Source organism: Talpa europaea, assembly GCF_964194135.1.
Source record: "Talpa europaea genome assembly, chromosome: 5".
NCBI lineage: Eukaryota > Metazoa > Chordata > Mammalia > Eulipotyphla > Talpidae > Talpa > Talpa europaea.
Genome location: NC_140071.1, coordinates 104,446,471 through 104,464,765, shown reverse-complemented (window position 1 = coordinate 104,464,765; position 18,295 = coordinate 104,446,471). Strand labels below are relative to the sequence as shown.

The 18,295-nt window shown below is 37.6% G+C and overlaps 1 protein-coding gene across 2 annotated transcripts in view; it reads right to left on the bottom strand.

Annotated features, from left to right (window-relative positions):
• LOC311171438 (UDP-glucuronosyltransferase 2B4-like) overlaps nt 1–18,295 on the bottom strand; it is a gene marked incomplete at both ends in the record, with an annotated part of 106,071 nt that overhangs the window by 16,508 nt on the left and 71,268 nt on the right. The window contains 2 exons of one of the 2 annotated variants that reach the window (XM_084234285.1): nt 220–368; nt 2,947–3,532. In XM_084234285.1, the coding sequence (XP_084090411.1) occupies nt 220–368; nt 2,947–3,532 (735 nt within the window). Of the gene's footprint in view, nt 1–219; nt 369–2,946; nt 3,671–18,295 lie in introns of those variants that run through there. The other variant, XM_084234284.1, reaches the window with a different exon arrangement.

The window sequence follows — 18,295 nt, the reverse complement described above, 5'->3', positions numbered from 1 at the left end:
GTGTGGCAAGAAAGACCTGTTTAGTAAGTGCTCTAAGATTCAAACTTTCGAACAACAAACGAGCAGTTGCTACAGTGACAGCAGGGAAACAAATGGGGTTGGCTGCAAATATTGTTGGGATGGAAATTTTTCTTTTTCAGGAGTGATGTTCCTTGTAATATCAAATATTAGTGAAGAGCTTCAAAGCAAGAAAAAGCAAAACAAAATGTACTAGGTTACCTTAGGCAGGGGTTTGGCAGGTTTGCAGTGGAGTCCTCCAACAAACTCAAAATTTGGTAAGAATGGGCGAGGAAACTCAAAATCCCAGTAGGTTCGAATGAGCCACATTTCAGCTTTCCCCATGGTCTCAGCTAATGTAGTGGGTCTCCCTGGAAGGGAAATAAACAAAGGTAAAAGATATGAGTATATTTTAATTTAAATACCTGGTAAGTTTCTGAAAGGGGCTTGGAATTGTGTAGACAAAGACGTAAAACTGTTTGTGGTCTGATAAAACCAGTATATGTACCATGTGTGTAGTATAGGAAAGCTATATATGATAAAAATTTAATATATAAAAATGTACTTGTTATGCCTATGTAAATATGTATATATTACATAGAAGCTTAAGATACTTTTGTGCAAAATAAATGAACACTGTTATTTTATATGAATTCTATTTAACAAACTTATATAAGGTCAATTAAATGGTCAAGGGCCTAGAAAGACTGTGTCCATCAGCAAGTACAGGATTTCACAAGGGCCTTACTTCTCCCAAAGGAATTCAGGTTATTTCACCCTCTGGCAGGACTGAGTGGGAGGTCCTTCCAAAGACATACAGAGAGTTTCTCAAATACACTGTCAAGGTGTATATGTTGATATATCAGGACCATTTTTGGTGCACTCTTTTTGGGATTTTTGTTTCTGGATAAATGGATTTTGTTGTTGGAACAATTTGTATGTCAACACTTCTATCTCTCGTATCACATTAGCACATTCATGAGCACAAATGATTACTCAACCTAAATAAACATAGAATTAAGCTTGCAGTTGTTTAAAGATCTTTTTTTTTTTTTTTTATAGAGGCATGTTTTATTTATTTATTTGTTTGTTTGTTTTTGTTTATACATGCACTGGGTACAGTCAGAAGCGCGGGAGGGTGAGAGAATTCACCAGAGCCAGAGCAGGGAGCAGAGCAGGCAGAAGGACCAAAGTACACTGCTGAGGGGAGCAGCGGGCGGCAGGAGAGGTCTGCGCGCCATGTGGGACCCTCCTCCGGTGGCCGGGGAGCAGCCGGGGATTGAAACGGCGCCGAAGAGGCCGCGGGCAACGTCGCAACCCAGCGCTCAACCGCTGCGCCACCGGGGAGGCCCAAGCTTGCAGTTGTTTAATTTGTAAAGCTGCATATGTAGCAGAGATAAAATGTACTTTATTATTTGAGCTCCATATCGATTAATAAATGGAAGCACTTTTCCTTTTTTTAATTTTTTTTTTAATAGAGGCATGTTTTATTTATTTATTTATTTGTTTGTTTGTTTATACATGCACTGGGTACAGTTAGAGCGTGGGAGGGTGAGAGAATTCACCAGAGCCAGAGCGGGGAGCAGAGCAGCAGAAGGACCAAAGTACACTGCTGAGGGGAGCAGTGGGCGGCAGGAGAGGTCTGCGCCCCATGTGGGACCCTTCTCCGGTGGCCGGGGAGCAGCCGTGGATCGAACTGGCGTTGCAGAGGCCGTGGGCAGCTTCGCAACCCACCGCTCAACCACTGCGCCACCGGGGAGGCCCAGAAGCACTTTTCCTTGTAAGTTGAGTTTCTACAGTTAGAAACCTGCTCCCTTGAATCAGTTTTCCCTATTAAGCTGTTCATTTTGATTTATTGTACATACTACTGTATTTGGCTCATGTTAGAATTTTAATGACATTTTTCAAAGAATTAATGATAATAGCAAATCAAAACTGGAAATTTTTAAGATATATGGAAAAATAAGTGGTGATCTTAATTTTGTTCACCGTCTCTTTGATGAGAAGCACAGTTCTCAAAAAGGCTAGAAACTTCTATCTCCATGCCACAGCCAGATTTTAAGCTTTTGATGGGATGATTTGTAAGCACCTAGAATGTGTAGTAATAGCAAAAATTCAGTTGATAGGTCTGAGTTTTTGACAGTGCCACTATCTCTTTATTGTTAAAAACAGTTCTCCAGAATATATGGGAAAAGAGCTGATTTTTCATATAAATAGACTGAGAAAAAAAATCAGAATAGTCTCTTCTATGCTCCATGGAATGCTTGCCAGAAATATGTAACATCTACTGTCTGTTTTGATTAGTTAATAAAATTTCTAATGTCTTTCCTCTATGATGAATAATAGTGTTTCATGAATATGTAGGATAAAAAGGTACAACATAGAGGATTTTAATTAGCAGTGAAACTACTTTGTATTTTATAATAAAGGTCAATACACATTACTAGAAGTTGTCAAAATCCATAGTATGTACAACACCATTACAGAAGAAGTTTAAGTTTAAATGATGTGGTGTATAGGATTATCAACTGTAAAAGTGAACCACTTCTCTTGAAATGTTGATAATGGGGAACTATTCATCAGTGTATGCAGAGATTATATGCAAAATGTGCAAGCAATATTGCTGTGGACTTAAAAGTTCTGTTTAAAATAAGCTAGGTTTCATAGAGATAAGCAAGACTGGATATGATATGGCAAGAAATACTCAGTATTTAGTTTGAGTTTCTTGAATCCCTTAGGTGTCTTACAATAATCATGGAACACAGGGTTCCAATTTATCCTGTAATATAAACTTTTCCATAATAGTTTTGAGATTGAGTGATCATTCTTATTAACAATCATTACTTCACTCATAATGGGAAAATCCCTCTGACCACATAATTATAAAACATTACCTTCCAAGATACTGGAAGGTAAGACATAACTCTACCAACTAAAAACATGACTTACCCAGTATTTCACTGTAAAACTCACTCCACTTCCTGTGATTTATTCCTTGGAACCAAAAGTCAAAGTAGAGCACATATATCATATTTTTTACCCTTTCCATGAATGTCATTTGATCACTTAATTCTGACAAAACAACAGGTGCATAGGAAGGTGGGATTGGAAGTTTTCCAATATGCTTTTCAAATTCATATCCAGGAGTGAAGCGTAGAGTGTACACAAAAGGTACGTTAAGCAGCTCTGCGAGCAGCTCACCACAGGGTCCCACAGCATCTGCAAGAATGAGATCAAATCTTGATTCTTGGAGTTTTTTCATAAGTCTCTTGTTCTTGACTGCATCTGCACAAAACTGTTGAAGAACATCAAAATATTTCCAAAGGATATCTTGTGCTTTTACAGAGTATGACCAATAGGAGTCTTTAGGCATATCATATGTGTAATCATCCAGTATATTCTTCACAAGACTTTCAAACTCAGATTTAGAGATAGATGTAGGATAGATCTCAAATTTAATGGCAGATGGTTGGTTGGGAATAGTAACAATGAAAGCTGAAGATGTCAGAACAACCACTTCGTGACCTCTCTCAACAAGTTCATCCAGGATTGTTTGTATATTCATCCAATGGCTGTATCCTGTGGGCCACACCAGCACCTTTCCACAACTCCCAGAGCTAAAGTAACAAGCCAGTTGAAGCAGAAGGAGAGCTGAAGTCCATTTCATGGACATCCTGGTGAAATGCGAAGCTCCTTTTAAAATTGTTTTCTCCTTTCTGGTGTTGCTCATGGTTGTATGCTGGAGAAATATACCAGGAAGTTAAATCATAACTGCCACACCTTAAAGTCAATATATGTTAACAATCAGGCTATTGGTGTGGCATGTGAAGAAAGCCAAAGCACATGTCCTTGTTTGTAGACAAATGGGTCCAATGTCTCAAGAGTTAATGACCTTATAAGTGTAAGTCACCTATCATACACAATATATTTTAGAAGCGTATCAAGAACAATGGAAAGGGAGTGATGACTGTCTGCCTTCTGCTGACAGAAGAAATAAGAGAAAACTCTTGTGCAACCAATTCCAATTGACCTGGAATCGTTTAAGAGATTGTTTTTGTTTGGTTCTATAAAAGCTTTCTTAATATTTAATTGTAATACCACTTATTTGCTGATTTAAAATGTAGAATTCAGTCCTTTGTAGTATATGCAGAGAATTTTGCAGTTTCCATGATATTAAATTCAGAGAATTTTATCATTCCCAAAAGAAGCCTTTATGCTTTGCCTGGATCTGCCTAATTTCTGTGTCTCTCCTATGCTAGCCAAGAATCATGTGGTTTTGTCTCTATAGATTTGCGTCATCTGAACAATTTCTCTAAATGGAATCATGCAGGGCCTCCCTGGTGGCGCATGTGGTTGAGTGCACCACTGTGAAGCTGTCCGCAGCCTCTGTAGTGTGGGTTCGATCTCGGCCTCCGGGGAGAATACCATATGGCGAAGCAGACCTCTCCTGTGTCTCCCCCTGTTCCCCTCAGCAGTGTATTTCGTCAGTCTTCCTGTTATGTTCCCACTCTGTCTCTGGTGAATCCTCTTACACTCCTGCACATCTGGCCTGTACCCAGGTTCTTGTATAAAAATAAGTAATCTTAAAAAAAAAGCAAAAACATTAAATGGAATCATGCAATATATGTTCTTTCGACAAGTGAACCTATTAGCCTGGATCAAATAGTATTGCAATTCAATGTTACCTAAAAATAAATAAATATACAAACAAACAAACAAATAAATAAATAAATGTCTGTCATGGAATTTCAGAGTATTAGCTTTTTTTGGTGCTTCTTAGATAGTTGCTTTCACATTGAAATTTAGTTATCCATAAATACCTATAAAGAGAAGAGGCAATGTAGGGTAAAGTTATTATAAATGAAATATTTATAATGATATAACCATTTATTTAAATTACCTTGTAGTTTTTATTATTAAGCTGTAATACTTCTTTATTTGTCCTAGATAGAAATTCTTTAATGATTTTTATTGGTGGGTTTTCTTCACTTTTTTGATAGTACCCTTTTGAGGTACAAAATTTTTAATTTTGATGAATTCCAACTTATCTATTTTCCTCTATTGGTGTGCGTTATTGTCATTTGTAAGAAAGCTTTGCCTTTCAATGTCACTAGCATTGCTAAAACTTTATTAAGGGAACTTTATGATTTCAGCTGATACAGTTATGTACTTTATGCATTTTTTAGTTAATTTTGGGGTGTGGTTGAACAGCAGTGTTCAAAATTGTTCTTGCCTCTGGATATCCAGGTGTCTCCTAGCACCATCTTGCAAAGACAATGCTTTTCCTACTGAATTGCTTTGTACTCTTGTCAAAAAAAAAAAATAAAAATAAAAGGAATCCATTGATCATAAGACTGATTTCTAGACTCTCAATAGTATTTAAAATTGATCTGTATGTATTTATACATTTTGTTCCCACCAATTACATTCATTGATTTGAAGTTGGTTTACAACATTGAATTCGTTTAGGGACCATTGTTTCAAGCATCTTCAAATAGATGTTTTCACACCATTTCCTCCACCATAGACCAAACAATCCTGTTGATATATCATGTTCCATTGGACACCCTACCTTCCAGTTTCCCATAACTCCATACATCCCTCCTTTCTGGTTGTTTCAGTTTTGCAGTCAGATGGCAAGAGTTTGTTATTGGCTTTGTTTTGTGTTATCCTTCATTTCATCTGTATGTTACACTTATAAATGAAATCATCTGTACTTGTTTTTCTCCTGAATCATTTTACTTAGGATTAGGATTATCCTGCTTAGTTCCATCCAAATTGTCACAAATGGCAAAAAATCATTCTGTAATAGCTGATTCAATTCCATTGTTTAAGATTCAAAGTCAAGGAAAACAAAGCAAATGTGAAAGAAGGAATTACATCAAACTAAAAGTAACAGAAACTATCAGTAAAACAAAATGATACCATACTGAAAGGGAGAAAATAATTGCATGCCATATATCTGAAAAAGGACTCATATTCCCAAGTACATAAACCACTCCTGCAACTCAATAAAAAGAAAACAGTTAACCCAATCCCAAAAAGGACAGAGAGTTAACTTGCCAGTTCTCCAAAGAAAACACAGAAATAGTTAACAGATACATGAAAAATGCTCTTCATTGTTATCATCAGGGAAATGAAAATTAAAATCACACTAGGATACCACCTCACACTTGTGAGAGTGGTCCATAAAATAATACCAGAAAAAACAAGTGAGGAAGAGGATGTGAATTTAAAAAAAAAAAAAAAGGAACTCTCATATACAGTTGGTGGAGATGTAGATAGATCTCCCACCTATGGAAAACAACATGGAGGTTTCTCACTGTATAAAAGTAAGATCTGGTGGTTTCACTACCAGGTGAACTCTTTTCACAGACAGATATGTAATGATAAAATGCCCTTAAGAAAGTTTTAGTAAATTCCAGTGACATTGAGAGGCAAAGCTTTCTTACAAATGACAATAAAGCCATGGACATTTTACTAATATTGATGTTCCATTGCTTGAGCATAGAATCCTACCATTTTGGGTGCCTTATTTCTCTTTCATCAATTCCTTTGAGTTCTTAGTATGCAATTACTTTACTCTGTTAAACTTTTTCTCTCATATTTTATTCTTTTTTGATGGAGCTGTAAGTGAAACTGCTTTATTAATTTTTCTTTCTGATTGTTTGTTATTAGTGTGTGGTAACAACAAAATTTTGCATGTTGCTTTTGTCTCAGGCAACTTCACTGAATTCATTCATATTCCTAAAAGCTTTTTCTATGAATCAGGTCATGTTATCTAAAAATCATCACAGATTTACCTCCCCCTTCCAACTTGAATGACTTTGCATTTTTTCCTTGCTTCAATGCTCTGGTTGTGACTTGTAATAACACGTTGAATAAAAGTGGCAAGAGAGCATTCTTTTATTGCTCTTCTTCTTAAAAGAAGTTTTCAGTTTTTCACTTTGACTGTGTCCTGCCGTATGACCTTAATTTTGCCACTTTATTGAGAGTGTTTAATCAAGTAGATGTTGAGCTATATCAGGTAATTTTTCTGCACCTAATGAGGTGATCATATGGTTTTTATACATCCATTTGTTGATGGAATATAACATGTTGAGTTATTTGCAGATGTTGAGCCATACTTCATCCCTGGCATAACTCCCGGTTGATCATGCTATTTTTAATGTAACTAGTTGGCATTTTCTTTTTGGATATTTCCATCTTTATTCATCAAAGACATTGCCTATCATTTCCTCTTTAGGTGATGTCTTTATCTGGTTTTAATATCAGGATCATTCTTGTCTCATAAGAAAAGTGTGAGTAGGTTGCTCTAATGTTTAGGAGAATTCACCAGTGAAACCACCTGGCCCTGGACATTGGCTTTTGTGGAGGATTTGTTTACTACTTCAATTTTATTACTCATATATGTAAATTCAGTTTTTTTAAAATTACTTGATTAATCAGTTTTTGTTGTTGTGTGAGGTGGGTTTAGTTTTTGCAAACTCCTTCTGTTTTTCCTTGAGTGACTGAGAAGACCCCTTTTGTCACCTTGCGGGGTGGCAATCTTGGGAGCAGCATGGAATGAAGTAAAATAAACTCAAAGTCCAAGTAGTGAGAGAGACATCTTACTGAGGTAGTAAATCTCTCGAAAATAAATCTTTTGATCTGAGAAGTGAAATAAGAAGAAAAAGCCAAGGGTATACAATTTCTTGCAGGAAACAGCTAGAGTGGCCCCATCTGTGAGACAAACCAGCCAAGAACTCAAAGGCAAGTAGTCACTTTTAAGCTTTCCATTTCTTACTAACTTGTGGCAACAAAACAGACTTTTTGATGACATACATAGGGGTTGGCACACAGGCCAGCAGGCACACAATCACATCCAAGGAGTGGTACTGGACCCAGGTAAGGTCTTGGGATGCTGGCCTCAGGTGTTTGGCTCCCTTATTTCGCAGGACAAACTCGATCCAGAAGACAGCTCTGTCTAGAAGCTTCATTGGCTGATCGTGCTGTATTCTTGATAATTTCATAACATTTTCCTTATGTCTAGGCAGAAACATAAACTTATAGATTTTGAAAGTAAGCTAATTTGCCTAAATATGTCTCTTACTGAAAGTTTTTAAATATGATTCAAAGTGTATGTCATGGAATTGAAGTACTGTGCTTTATTTGGTCTCTCTAGATAGCTTATCTTTAACCTGGGAATGTACTGATTGACAAATATTTCAAAAAATGAAAATACCCAAAAAGATGCATAGTTAAATATTTTCTATCAAGGAATACACACACACACACACACACACGTATATATAAGATCAAAAGAAACATTTACATTCATCCTTTTTATTTATGGAAGATTCATCTCATTGCGTGTGAAATGACTACTCACTAATTTTCTGTATCTTTCTATTTTGAGCCCTCTATTCCTTATTTTCCATCATGCAGTAAGAATGACTTTGAAACAAGTATGGTATTAGGACACACTTCTGCCTTATAGACTCCATTGGTTTACCATGAGTTATGAAAGCTTGGGTGTTGTATGACCTAAAATTTAGCATGGATTTCAGAATATCATTAACTTCTAATCTGAGAGATAAAATGAGATTATAGCAACACAAGAAACTGAGAGTGTCATTGTATTGTAGATAACAGATTACATATAAAATTCATTACAGTTTTTCAGATCTTGAGCAAGAAGCATTTTTTTGCTTTCTAGAGAGGTAAATTAACATCATTGTATGATTTTTAGGTTGAAATTTAGTACAAATTTCTCTGGTGAAAAAATTCATAAAATTGTCATGGGTAAAAAAGAGTCTCTGAAAAATTAAGAATTTAAGATGACATGTTAGAAAACAGTCCATCAAACAGAAGTCACAGATTCTAACACAGCAGAGGGCAGGACTTCAGGGAGTTTGACAATGGTGGCACTGGAATCATCAGAAGAAAAGATGGCCTGAGATGTATTTTCTTTTAGAGTCATTGGTTATCAAAGAGGGACTGTTATTTTTTTCATTATCAGTGAATGCTGCTGTAGAAGTGAAAAGGTAGAAATGAGGAGGGTGTATTGAGAGGCAGATAATGCAGAAACATACTAGTTTCCTGAGCAAATGGTGGAAGAGAGCATGGAGGGGATAAGATGTGGGAAGGAAAGTGTTGGTGGATTTGAGTGAAGCAGATGCACATGAGAAGGTGTAAGAATATTTGCTCCAAATGGTATAGATGTGTAACCAGCTGACAAATTACTAAAATTTTAGGAAAAATTGAGAAAATCCACATTGTGGTTGAAAAATTCTCTATGAGAGGTAATTACACTTGAAATAAAGAGATTGTTATTCTGATCATAATGAATGCAACTGTTTATACTAATTTGCTAACTAACTGCTACATCTTATCCTTTTCTACAAAGGACTGCAACATAAACACAAGCAAGTTAAATTTTACCTTCGGTGTTATGGAATAATAAATGTTGACTATATGTCCTTGTGAAATACTATCACTCTGGTGGTAGTTACTCTTATTTCAGTGTTTGGTTTTTAGAGTCTTGCCAAGGTCATTCTGAGGGATCCATTTATACAATTGAGTGTTTGCCTCTAAGGTATCTGGCCTCTTGCCATCAAATCTCCATAGAACCTTTTAGAGTAAAGAAAAGGTCTTATGGCATTAGTAAAATTTCATCATTAGAACATGCTTGAATTCTACAGAACTTAAGGAATAATCTAGTTAGGTACATTTCTCAGAGAATAGATAATGAGGACTGGGGGTGTCATGTATGTGTGCTTTTATATCTGCAATGACATCAAGAGAAATTTGTGTCTTTCTTCTGTGTTGATTCAAACATGAAATTTTCAATGACCAATTCAAATTTTTAGAAATTTTTAGTCAGATAATTTTACGGCAGAAAGAATAGAACATTGCTATAAATTTCAGATTTATTTGTTTTATGTATTTATTAATACATGTTATTTCCAATGTGGCATTAGAGCATTTCTTTATTCAACGTGTGACAGAATGGAATTTATATATATCTACTTGTCCCATAAGTTATTTTCAGCACTTCATATCTTTTCGTTTGCAAAATGTTTATCTACTCAACAGTTCCAGAGAAATAAATAATTCTATGTATTGATATTTTTAATAATACAAATTATCTCTGCTAGAAATTGCAGTAACTTATTTTTTGATATTAATTCTTTTTTTTTAGAGATTTATTTTTATTTATTTATACAAGCACTGGGTACCATCAGAAGCGTGGGAGGGTGAGAGAATTCACCAGAGCCAGAGCGGGGAAGAGAGCAGGCAGAAGGACTGAAGTACACTGCTAAGGGGAGCAGTGCGTGGCAGGAGAGGTCTGTGCACCATGTGGGACCCTCCCTCCAGTGGCCGGGGAGCAGCCGGGGATCGAACTGGTGTTGCAGAGGCTGTAGGCAGCTTTGCAAACCAGCGCTCAACCGCTGCGCCATCGGGGATGCCCATATTTTTTGATATTAATTCTGAGCACACTTGGAAGAAAAACTTAATTTTTTTATTTAAATTTTATTTTTATATTACCCATACAATTACAACCCCCTTATTTTGACCCCAAGCCCTCCTTTCCCCGCCCCCCATGCCCCATAGAGGTCTTTGGTTCATAGTTGTTTGTTGATTTTGATTTTTTTTTTCTTATAGTTATTCTTTTTCTAGGTCCCTTATTTAAGTTTTCTAGATTCCTGCTATGAGTGAGACCATCTGGTATTTTTCTTTTTCTTTCTGGATTATTTTGCTGAGCGTGATCCCTTCCAGCTACATCCAAGTTGCTGCAAATTGCATGTGTTTATCTTTTTTGAATGATGAGTAATATTCCATGGTGTATATGTACCACATCTTGATCCAGTCATCTATTTTTGGGCATTTCCGTTGTTTCCAAAACTAAGCTATTGTAAATAGTGCTGCTATAAACACAGGGGTGCAGGTGCTCTTTGGAATGGATGTTTCTGTGTCCTTTGGGTAAATACCTAGGAGTGGAATTGCTGGATAATATGGAAGCTCTATGTTTAGTAGGTCAAGAAATATCCACACAGCTCTCCATGGTGGTTGGACCAGTTTGCACTCCCACCAACAGTGCAGGAGAGTTCCTTTTTCTCCATACCCTCGCCAACATTTGTTGTTGCTAGTTTTTTTAATATGTGCCATTCTCACTGGTGAAAGATGGTATCTCATGGTAGTTTTGATTTGCATTTCCCTGATTACAAGTGATGTTGAACATTTTTTCATATGCCTGGTGGCCATTTGCATTTCCTCTTGGGTGAAGTTTCTTTTTAGCTCTTCTGCCCATTTTTTGACTGGATTATTTTCTTTGTTTTTGTTGAGTCTCATCAGCTCTTTGTAGATTTTTGTGATCAGTCCTTTATCATTAGTGTTGTGTGCAAAAATGTTCTCCCAGTCGGTGGGGTTTCTCTTTGTTTTGGTTATTGTCTCTTTTGCTGTGCAGAAGTTCTTTAATTTGATGTAGTCCCAGCTGTTTATCTTTGCCTTCACTATCATTGCTTTGGGTGATGTGTCTGTAAAGATGTCTTTGAGGTGCATATCATATAGTGTTTCACCTATATTTCCTTCTATGTATTTTATGTCTAGTTCTTTAATCCATTTTGAGTTGGTTTTTGCACATGGTGTGAGGTAGTGGTCAAGCTTCATTCTTTTGCATGTAGCGACCCAGTTTTCCCAGCACCATTTATTGAACAAACTTTCTTTGCTCCAATGCATATTCTTTGCTCCTTTGTCAAAGATTAGTTGACCATAAATCTGTGGGTTTATTTCTAGAGTTTCTATTCAATTCCATTGTTCTGTGTGTCTGTTCTTGTTCCAATACCATGCAATTTTGCTGAATATGGGTTTGTAGTATAGTATGAAGTCTGGGTGTGTGATGCCTCCATTCCCTTCTTCTTCTTTTTTTTTTTTCAGGAGAGCTTTGGCTATTCAGGGTTTTTGGTGATTCCATATGAATTTCATCAATAATTCTATTTCTTTGAAGAATGACATTGAAATTTTGATTGGAATAGCATTGAATCTGTATATTGCTTTTGGTAGGATGGCCATTTTGTTGATTTTGATTCTTCCAATCCATGAGCAAGGGATGTCTTTCCATTTCTTTTTCTCTTCTTCTATTTCTTTTAACAGTGTTTTATAGTTTTCTTTGTATAGGTCCTTTATCTTTAAGAGGTAATTTTTTACTCTAACCTAGAGTGTTATTTCTGCATTCAGCTTGGAAATTCTTAAATGGAGAAAAGAGGAGTCTGCTGGCTATATACAAAAGCAGAGATGATGAAATGAACCAAAACTGTGATATATCAAATTTTATTCTACTGGTTGTTAATATATCAGTGAGGCAACACAAGGCATCAACAGCATTGATTAACATGAGACCTATAACACAGGATTTCCATCTCTGGTAACAGTGATTCTGATTTTGGAATTCTCCAACAAAACTCCTAATCTGGAGTATAATTTCCATATGTTTCTCTTAGTATTGCTATGTGATGTTAAATCAACTCAGATTCCAGCAAAAATTTTGCTCAGGTGATAAGTAGAAACTGTTTCAGTTAAAAAACTGACAAGTACTCCAAAAGACAGGGAGAATGAGGTTTGTTCTATAAAATGGGAAGCAATTATTTGTATGTCTCATCAATAGAGGTGCATATGATATTTTTTCTAACTCAGGTGATTTCAGGTTCACTCCTTGTAATACTCTCTTTTCTTACTCATATCTTAGTCATTGTGTTTGGCTCAGGTACATGGAAACAGCTCGATAAAGCTTGGCTATTCTTTATCTGAATAGTAAACTGAACAGTAAACTGAACTCACCAGGCTAGTTCCAAAAGTTTTAGAGGAGAGAGGCGTGGATTACTGACAAGCCAAAATTGCATGATACCTTCAAACTTTATTACTTTCTGCTTATGGTTACAGTTAATATTTAATCCTTTGATGACATCTGTACTGTGGCATGTACTATGCCCTCAGAATTACTGCATGGAAAAGGGAAGAAAGGACAGAGCAGAATTTTGTTTCTGATACTTCCCCAAATACCATTATAATAGCAAATCTACACTTTGTGCCCCTTAACTATATTTAATTTCAATTACAAAGTTAAAGCCAAGTGATTATCATAAAAAATGCCCTTCTTACTGCTTAAATCCCTGTCATGTATATTTTGGTTTGAGCTTATGGGGGAGATAAAGCAGAACCATCTTTATAATTTGGCATGCCTGCATAAATCCACATCTACTGCAGAGTTAATGGTCACATTTAGATTATCTTCCTCCTTGGCCCTTTATCAGGGCCGGCTCCGATGGGGAGTGTCCAGGAAGTCGACGTACCATTCCTAGGTGCCTGAACTCTACAAAGGTCATCTGGGAAAACATTACACTTCTGAATTCTTGTTCCATTGGTCCACTTACCTTGGCAGGCATTAAAAAGAAATTACACAGAGGGGGCGGAGCAACATGGCGGCGAGGAGATCTCCCATTAAAAAAAGTTAATAGGGAGGAAAAGCGGCAGGTCCCAGTGAGAACTGGGACACGGAAGATAAACGGACGACTCCAGCAAACTACCTGAAGAAGAAAGTGGCCATGAAAGAGGACCAGAAGGGAGGAAAGCGCAGAACCCTGCTCCCCTCCCCCACCCACAGAGGCGGCACTCTCCGACCGGCAGAGAGGAGGAAAACAACAAACTAAAACGACCAACAAGAACAAACGACGCAGCAAGCGGGACTGGCAGTGGAAAGGAACTATTGCAGCCACCACACCCCGTGAACGGGAGCTGTGGAGAACCCTGCAGGATTCGCCGTGGCGGTGGGCGAACGGCTCTGGGCACCATTAGAGAAGAACAAAGAGACTCTGGAGGAGACGTGCACACAGCCCCGGGCCGGCCAGTAAGCTTGCGTGGAAAAGCGGCGCGCTTGGCACGTTTGAAAAGCAAACGCGGATCGGGATCGCGGCTGCCCGGGTCCCCACGCCTGCGACCTAGGCTTGCGGGGAGACGCGTGGAGGCCCTCACTGGGGTGAAAGTCCCTCAATTAGTAAGCAGGAACAAGGTGCCCAGGCATGGTAGCGGGTGCAAAAGGCGCCATTCCCGCGCCACTGAACTGGGCTACAGCCCGTCCTGGACCTGAGGGCTTTGGAACTGAGACCCGGGGCACGAAGTTCGGGGTGTGGGTTCTCCACGACGGTGGGGCACAAGGCAGACACAGCACCCCAAATCCGTTGAGGTTTACCCTACCATTCCCGCTCTGTTCCCTTTCCCACGGGGTGGGGGGGAGGCGAAAAACAGCTCCCCAAGGACAATTGGAGAGATCTCTGGCGCCACCTAGTGACCAGGAAAAAAAAAGTCACTAACACCCCATAGAACAGGAAATTTCTTAAGACTGCTTGAAAAGGGCAGAAGGCTCCCGGAGGAGACAGTGGCCAGCTGGGAAGTTAGCCCATGCCAGGCCGCTTCCGACCAGCAGTCTGAGCCCACAGAGGGAACAGGCACCCACGACCGGGGCAGACCAGGAGCGCAGAAGAGTGTGCCTGAGACCGGATGCTCAGGGACTGAGTCCCTTGTCGCCATTTTAGAACAGGGACATTTCTTCAGTAAAGACTGCCTGAAACCAGCTGAAATCTCCCTCAGAAGCCAGAGATGGCTCCTGGAGGAGCCAGAGGGGAGCGGAGAAGTTCACCCAAGTTGCCAGGCAGTCCGAGCAACGCAGTGTCCCAATGCATACGACAAATTAGAAAACAGACAGTAGGGAGTAGAAGAACCACACGCAACCTAACAACTCCTCAGGAAAAAAGCACACCACAAAAAGAAAACCACCCTCCAGATTACAACGACAGTAACTTGGAAGAACTTCTGAGACTTCCAGAAAGAGAATTTAAAATTGCTGTGATTAAAAAACTGACAGAAGTCATAAAGGAAAACAATGATATGAGAAAAATAATCAACGATCAGAAGAATGAAATTGAGTCCGTAAAGAGGGAAGCAAAAGAAACACAGGAGATCAAAGAATTAGTGGAGGAACTAAAGAACTCTGGGAAAAGCAATGAAAGCAGAATAGATGAAATGGAAGAACAAATAAGCACTCTTGAAGACACAGAAATAAAAAGAACCAAAACAGAAAAGGAAAGAGAAGTACGAAGGAAAAAGAACGAAGAATGACTTCCTTTCCATGAGGAAAGGAAATATAAGAGTTATAGGAATTCCAGAAGGAGAGGAGAGAGATGTAGGAACAGAGAAAATATTCCAGGAGATAATTGAAGAGAACTTCTGAAATGTGAAGAAGGAGCTAAAAATTGATATACAAGAAGCAAGAAGAACAGCAAACTTCCACGACGAAAGGAAAAATACAACAAGACACATAATAGTAAAGCTCCCAATATCCAGGACAAGGAAAAAATAATGAAGCTGGCAAGAGGGAAGAAACAGATAACATTCAAAGGAAAACCAATCAGGCTGACATCAGACTTCTCTGAAGAAACACTACGGGCAAGGAGAGAGTGGAGGGACATAGTCAAAAGATTCCAAGAAAACAGATGCCAACCAAGAATAATCTATCCCGCAAAGCTCTCCTTCCTCTATGAAGAAAGAATAAGGACCTTCCCAGACAAACAGAAACTCTGGAATTTCATTAAGACTAAACCCCCACTCCAAAAAATACTACAAGGAATCCTAAAGCCAGAACCTCAGAGGGACGAATAACAACAAAAGCAGGCCAAAAAAAAAGTTATTAAAAGAATAAATAAATAAAATCAAAGGAAAGACAAACACAATGGCAAATACAGATGCTAACATATCAATATTAACTCTAAATGTAAATGGACTAAACTCTTCAATAAAAAGACACAGGGTTGCAGCCTGGATTGAGAGACAAAGCCCAACCTTTTGCTGTCTCCAGGAAACACATTTAGCTACAAAAGATAAAAATAGGCTCAAAGCTAAAGGATGGAAAACAATCCTACAAGCAAATGGACCAAAAAACAAAGCAGGAACAGCTATACTTATATCAGATAAAACAGGCTTCAAACTCACAAAAATAAAAAGAGACCCCAATGGTCATTACATTATGATCAAGGGGACCATACTTCAAAAAGAAATAACACTCATTAACATACACTCACCAAAGGAAGGAGCACCAAAATATATCAGACAACTGTTGTCCTCTCTGAAAACAGACATCAGAGAAAACACATACGTAGTGGGAGACTTCAACACACCACTATCAACAATGGATAGATCAACAAGACAAAAAATAAGTAAAGAAACTAAAGCTCTAAATAAGGACCTAGAGCATTTGGGCTTAACAGACATCTATAGAACACTAAACCCAAAAAAAACGGAGTACACATTTTTCTCAAGCGCACACGGATCATTCTCCAGGATCGATCATATACTGGGGCACAAGACAAACATCAACAGATACACAAAGATTGAAATCATACCAACCATCTTTTCTGACCATGAAGGCATCAAACTAGAAATAAACCATAAAAGGAAGGCAAGGAACTTTCCTACCTCATGGAGATTAAAAACCACACTACTGGAAGACCACTGGACTAATGAGGAGATCAAAGAAGAAATTAAAAAAATTCTTTGAATTGAATGACAAGGAGGACACCAATATCCTAAATGTATGGGACGCAGCAAAAGCAGTAATAAGAGGAAAATATATAGCAATAGAAGCTCACATCAAGAAACAAGAAAGAACGCAAAGAAACAACCTAATCTCGAAGCTCAAAGATCTAGAAAAAGAACAACAAAAAAACCCCAAAACCAGTAGAAGAAAAGAAATAATAAAAACCAAAGCAGAAATAAATGAAATTGAAACTAAAAAAACAATCCAAAAGATCAATGAAACCAAGAGCTGGTTCTTTGAAAAAAATCAATAAAATAGACAAACCCCTAGCCAGGCTCACAAAGGAAAAAAGGGAGAAAGCACAAATAAACAGGATCACAAATGAAAGAGGAGAAATCACAACGGACACAGCAGAAATCAAAAGAATAATCAGTAACTACTATGAACAGTTATATGGAAACAAGTTCAACAATCTAGAGGAGATGGACAAATTCCTACAACTCTACAATCACCCAAAGCTAGATAAAGAAGAAATAGAACACCTAAACTGACCAATTACAATTAGCGAAATTGAAATGGTAATCAAAAACCTCCCCAAAAACAAAAGCCCAGGACCTGATGGATTTACAAATGAATTCTACCAAACATTCAGAGACAAATTAGTGCCTATCCTTCACAAACTCTTCCAAAAAATTGAGAAGGAAGGGACAATACCAAACACGTTCTATGAAGCCAACATTACACTAATACCAAAACCGAACAAGGACAACATAAAAAAGGAAAACTACAGGCCAATCTCCCTAATGAACAATGATGCAAAAATCCTCAATAAAATTTTAGCTATCAGAATCCAACAATGTATCCATAAGATAATTCACCACGACCAAGTAGGATTCATTCCAGGGACACAAGGATGGTTTAACATCTGAAAATCAATCAACGTTATCCAACACATCAACAAAAAGAAATATAAAAACCATATGATAAAATCAATAGATGCTGAGAAAACTTTCGACAAAGTGCAACACCCATTCATGATAAAAGCCCTTGAAATTCTTGGGATACAAGGAACATACCTCAACATCATAAAGGCCATCTATGACAAGCCAACAGCCAGTATCATTCTCAATGGTGAAAAGCTGAAAGCAATTCCATTAAGATCTGGAATAAGACAAGGATGTCCACTCTCACCACTGCTTTTCAATACTGGAAGTCCTAGCCAGAGCAATAAGACAAGAGAAAGACATCCAAGGAATCCAAATAGGAAAAGAAGAATTCAAACTATCACTATTTGAAGATGACATGATAATATACGTAGAGAACCCCAAAAACCCCACAGAAAAACTAATTCAACTCATCAATCAGTTCAGTAATGTGGCACGATACAAAATCAACACGCAAAAGTCAATAGCCTTCCTATACACAAACAATAAATCTGAAGAAGAAGAAATCAAAAAAAACATCCCTTTTATTATTGAAACAAAAAAAAATCAAATATTTGGGAATAAATCTAACAAAAGAGGTAAAGGACCTATACAAAGAAAACTATAAAACACTGTTAAAAGAAATAGAAGAAGACACAAAGAAATGGAAAGACATCCCCGGCTCAAGGATTGGAAGAATAAACATTATTAAAATGGCCATCCTACCAAAAGCAATATACAGATTCAATGCTATTCCATTCAAAATTTCAATGTCATTCTTCAAAGAAATAGAACAATTATTGATGAA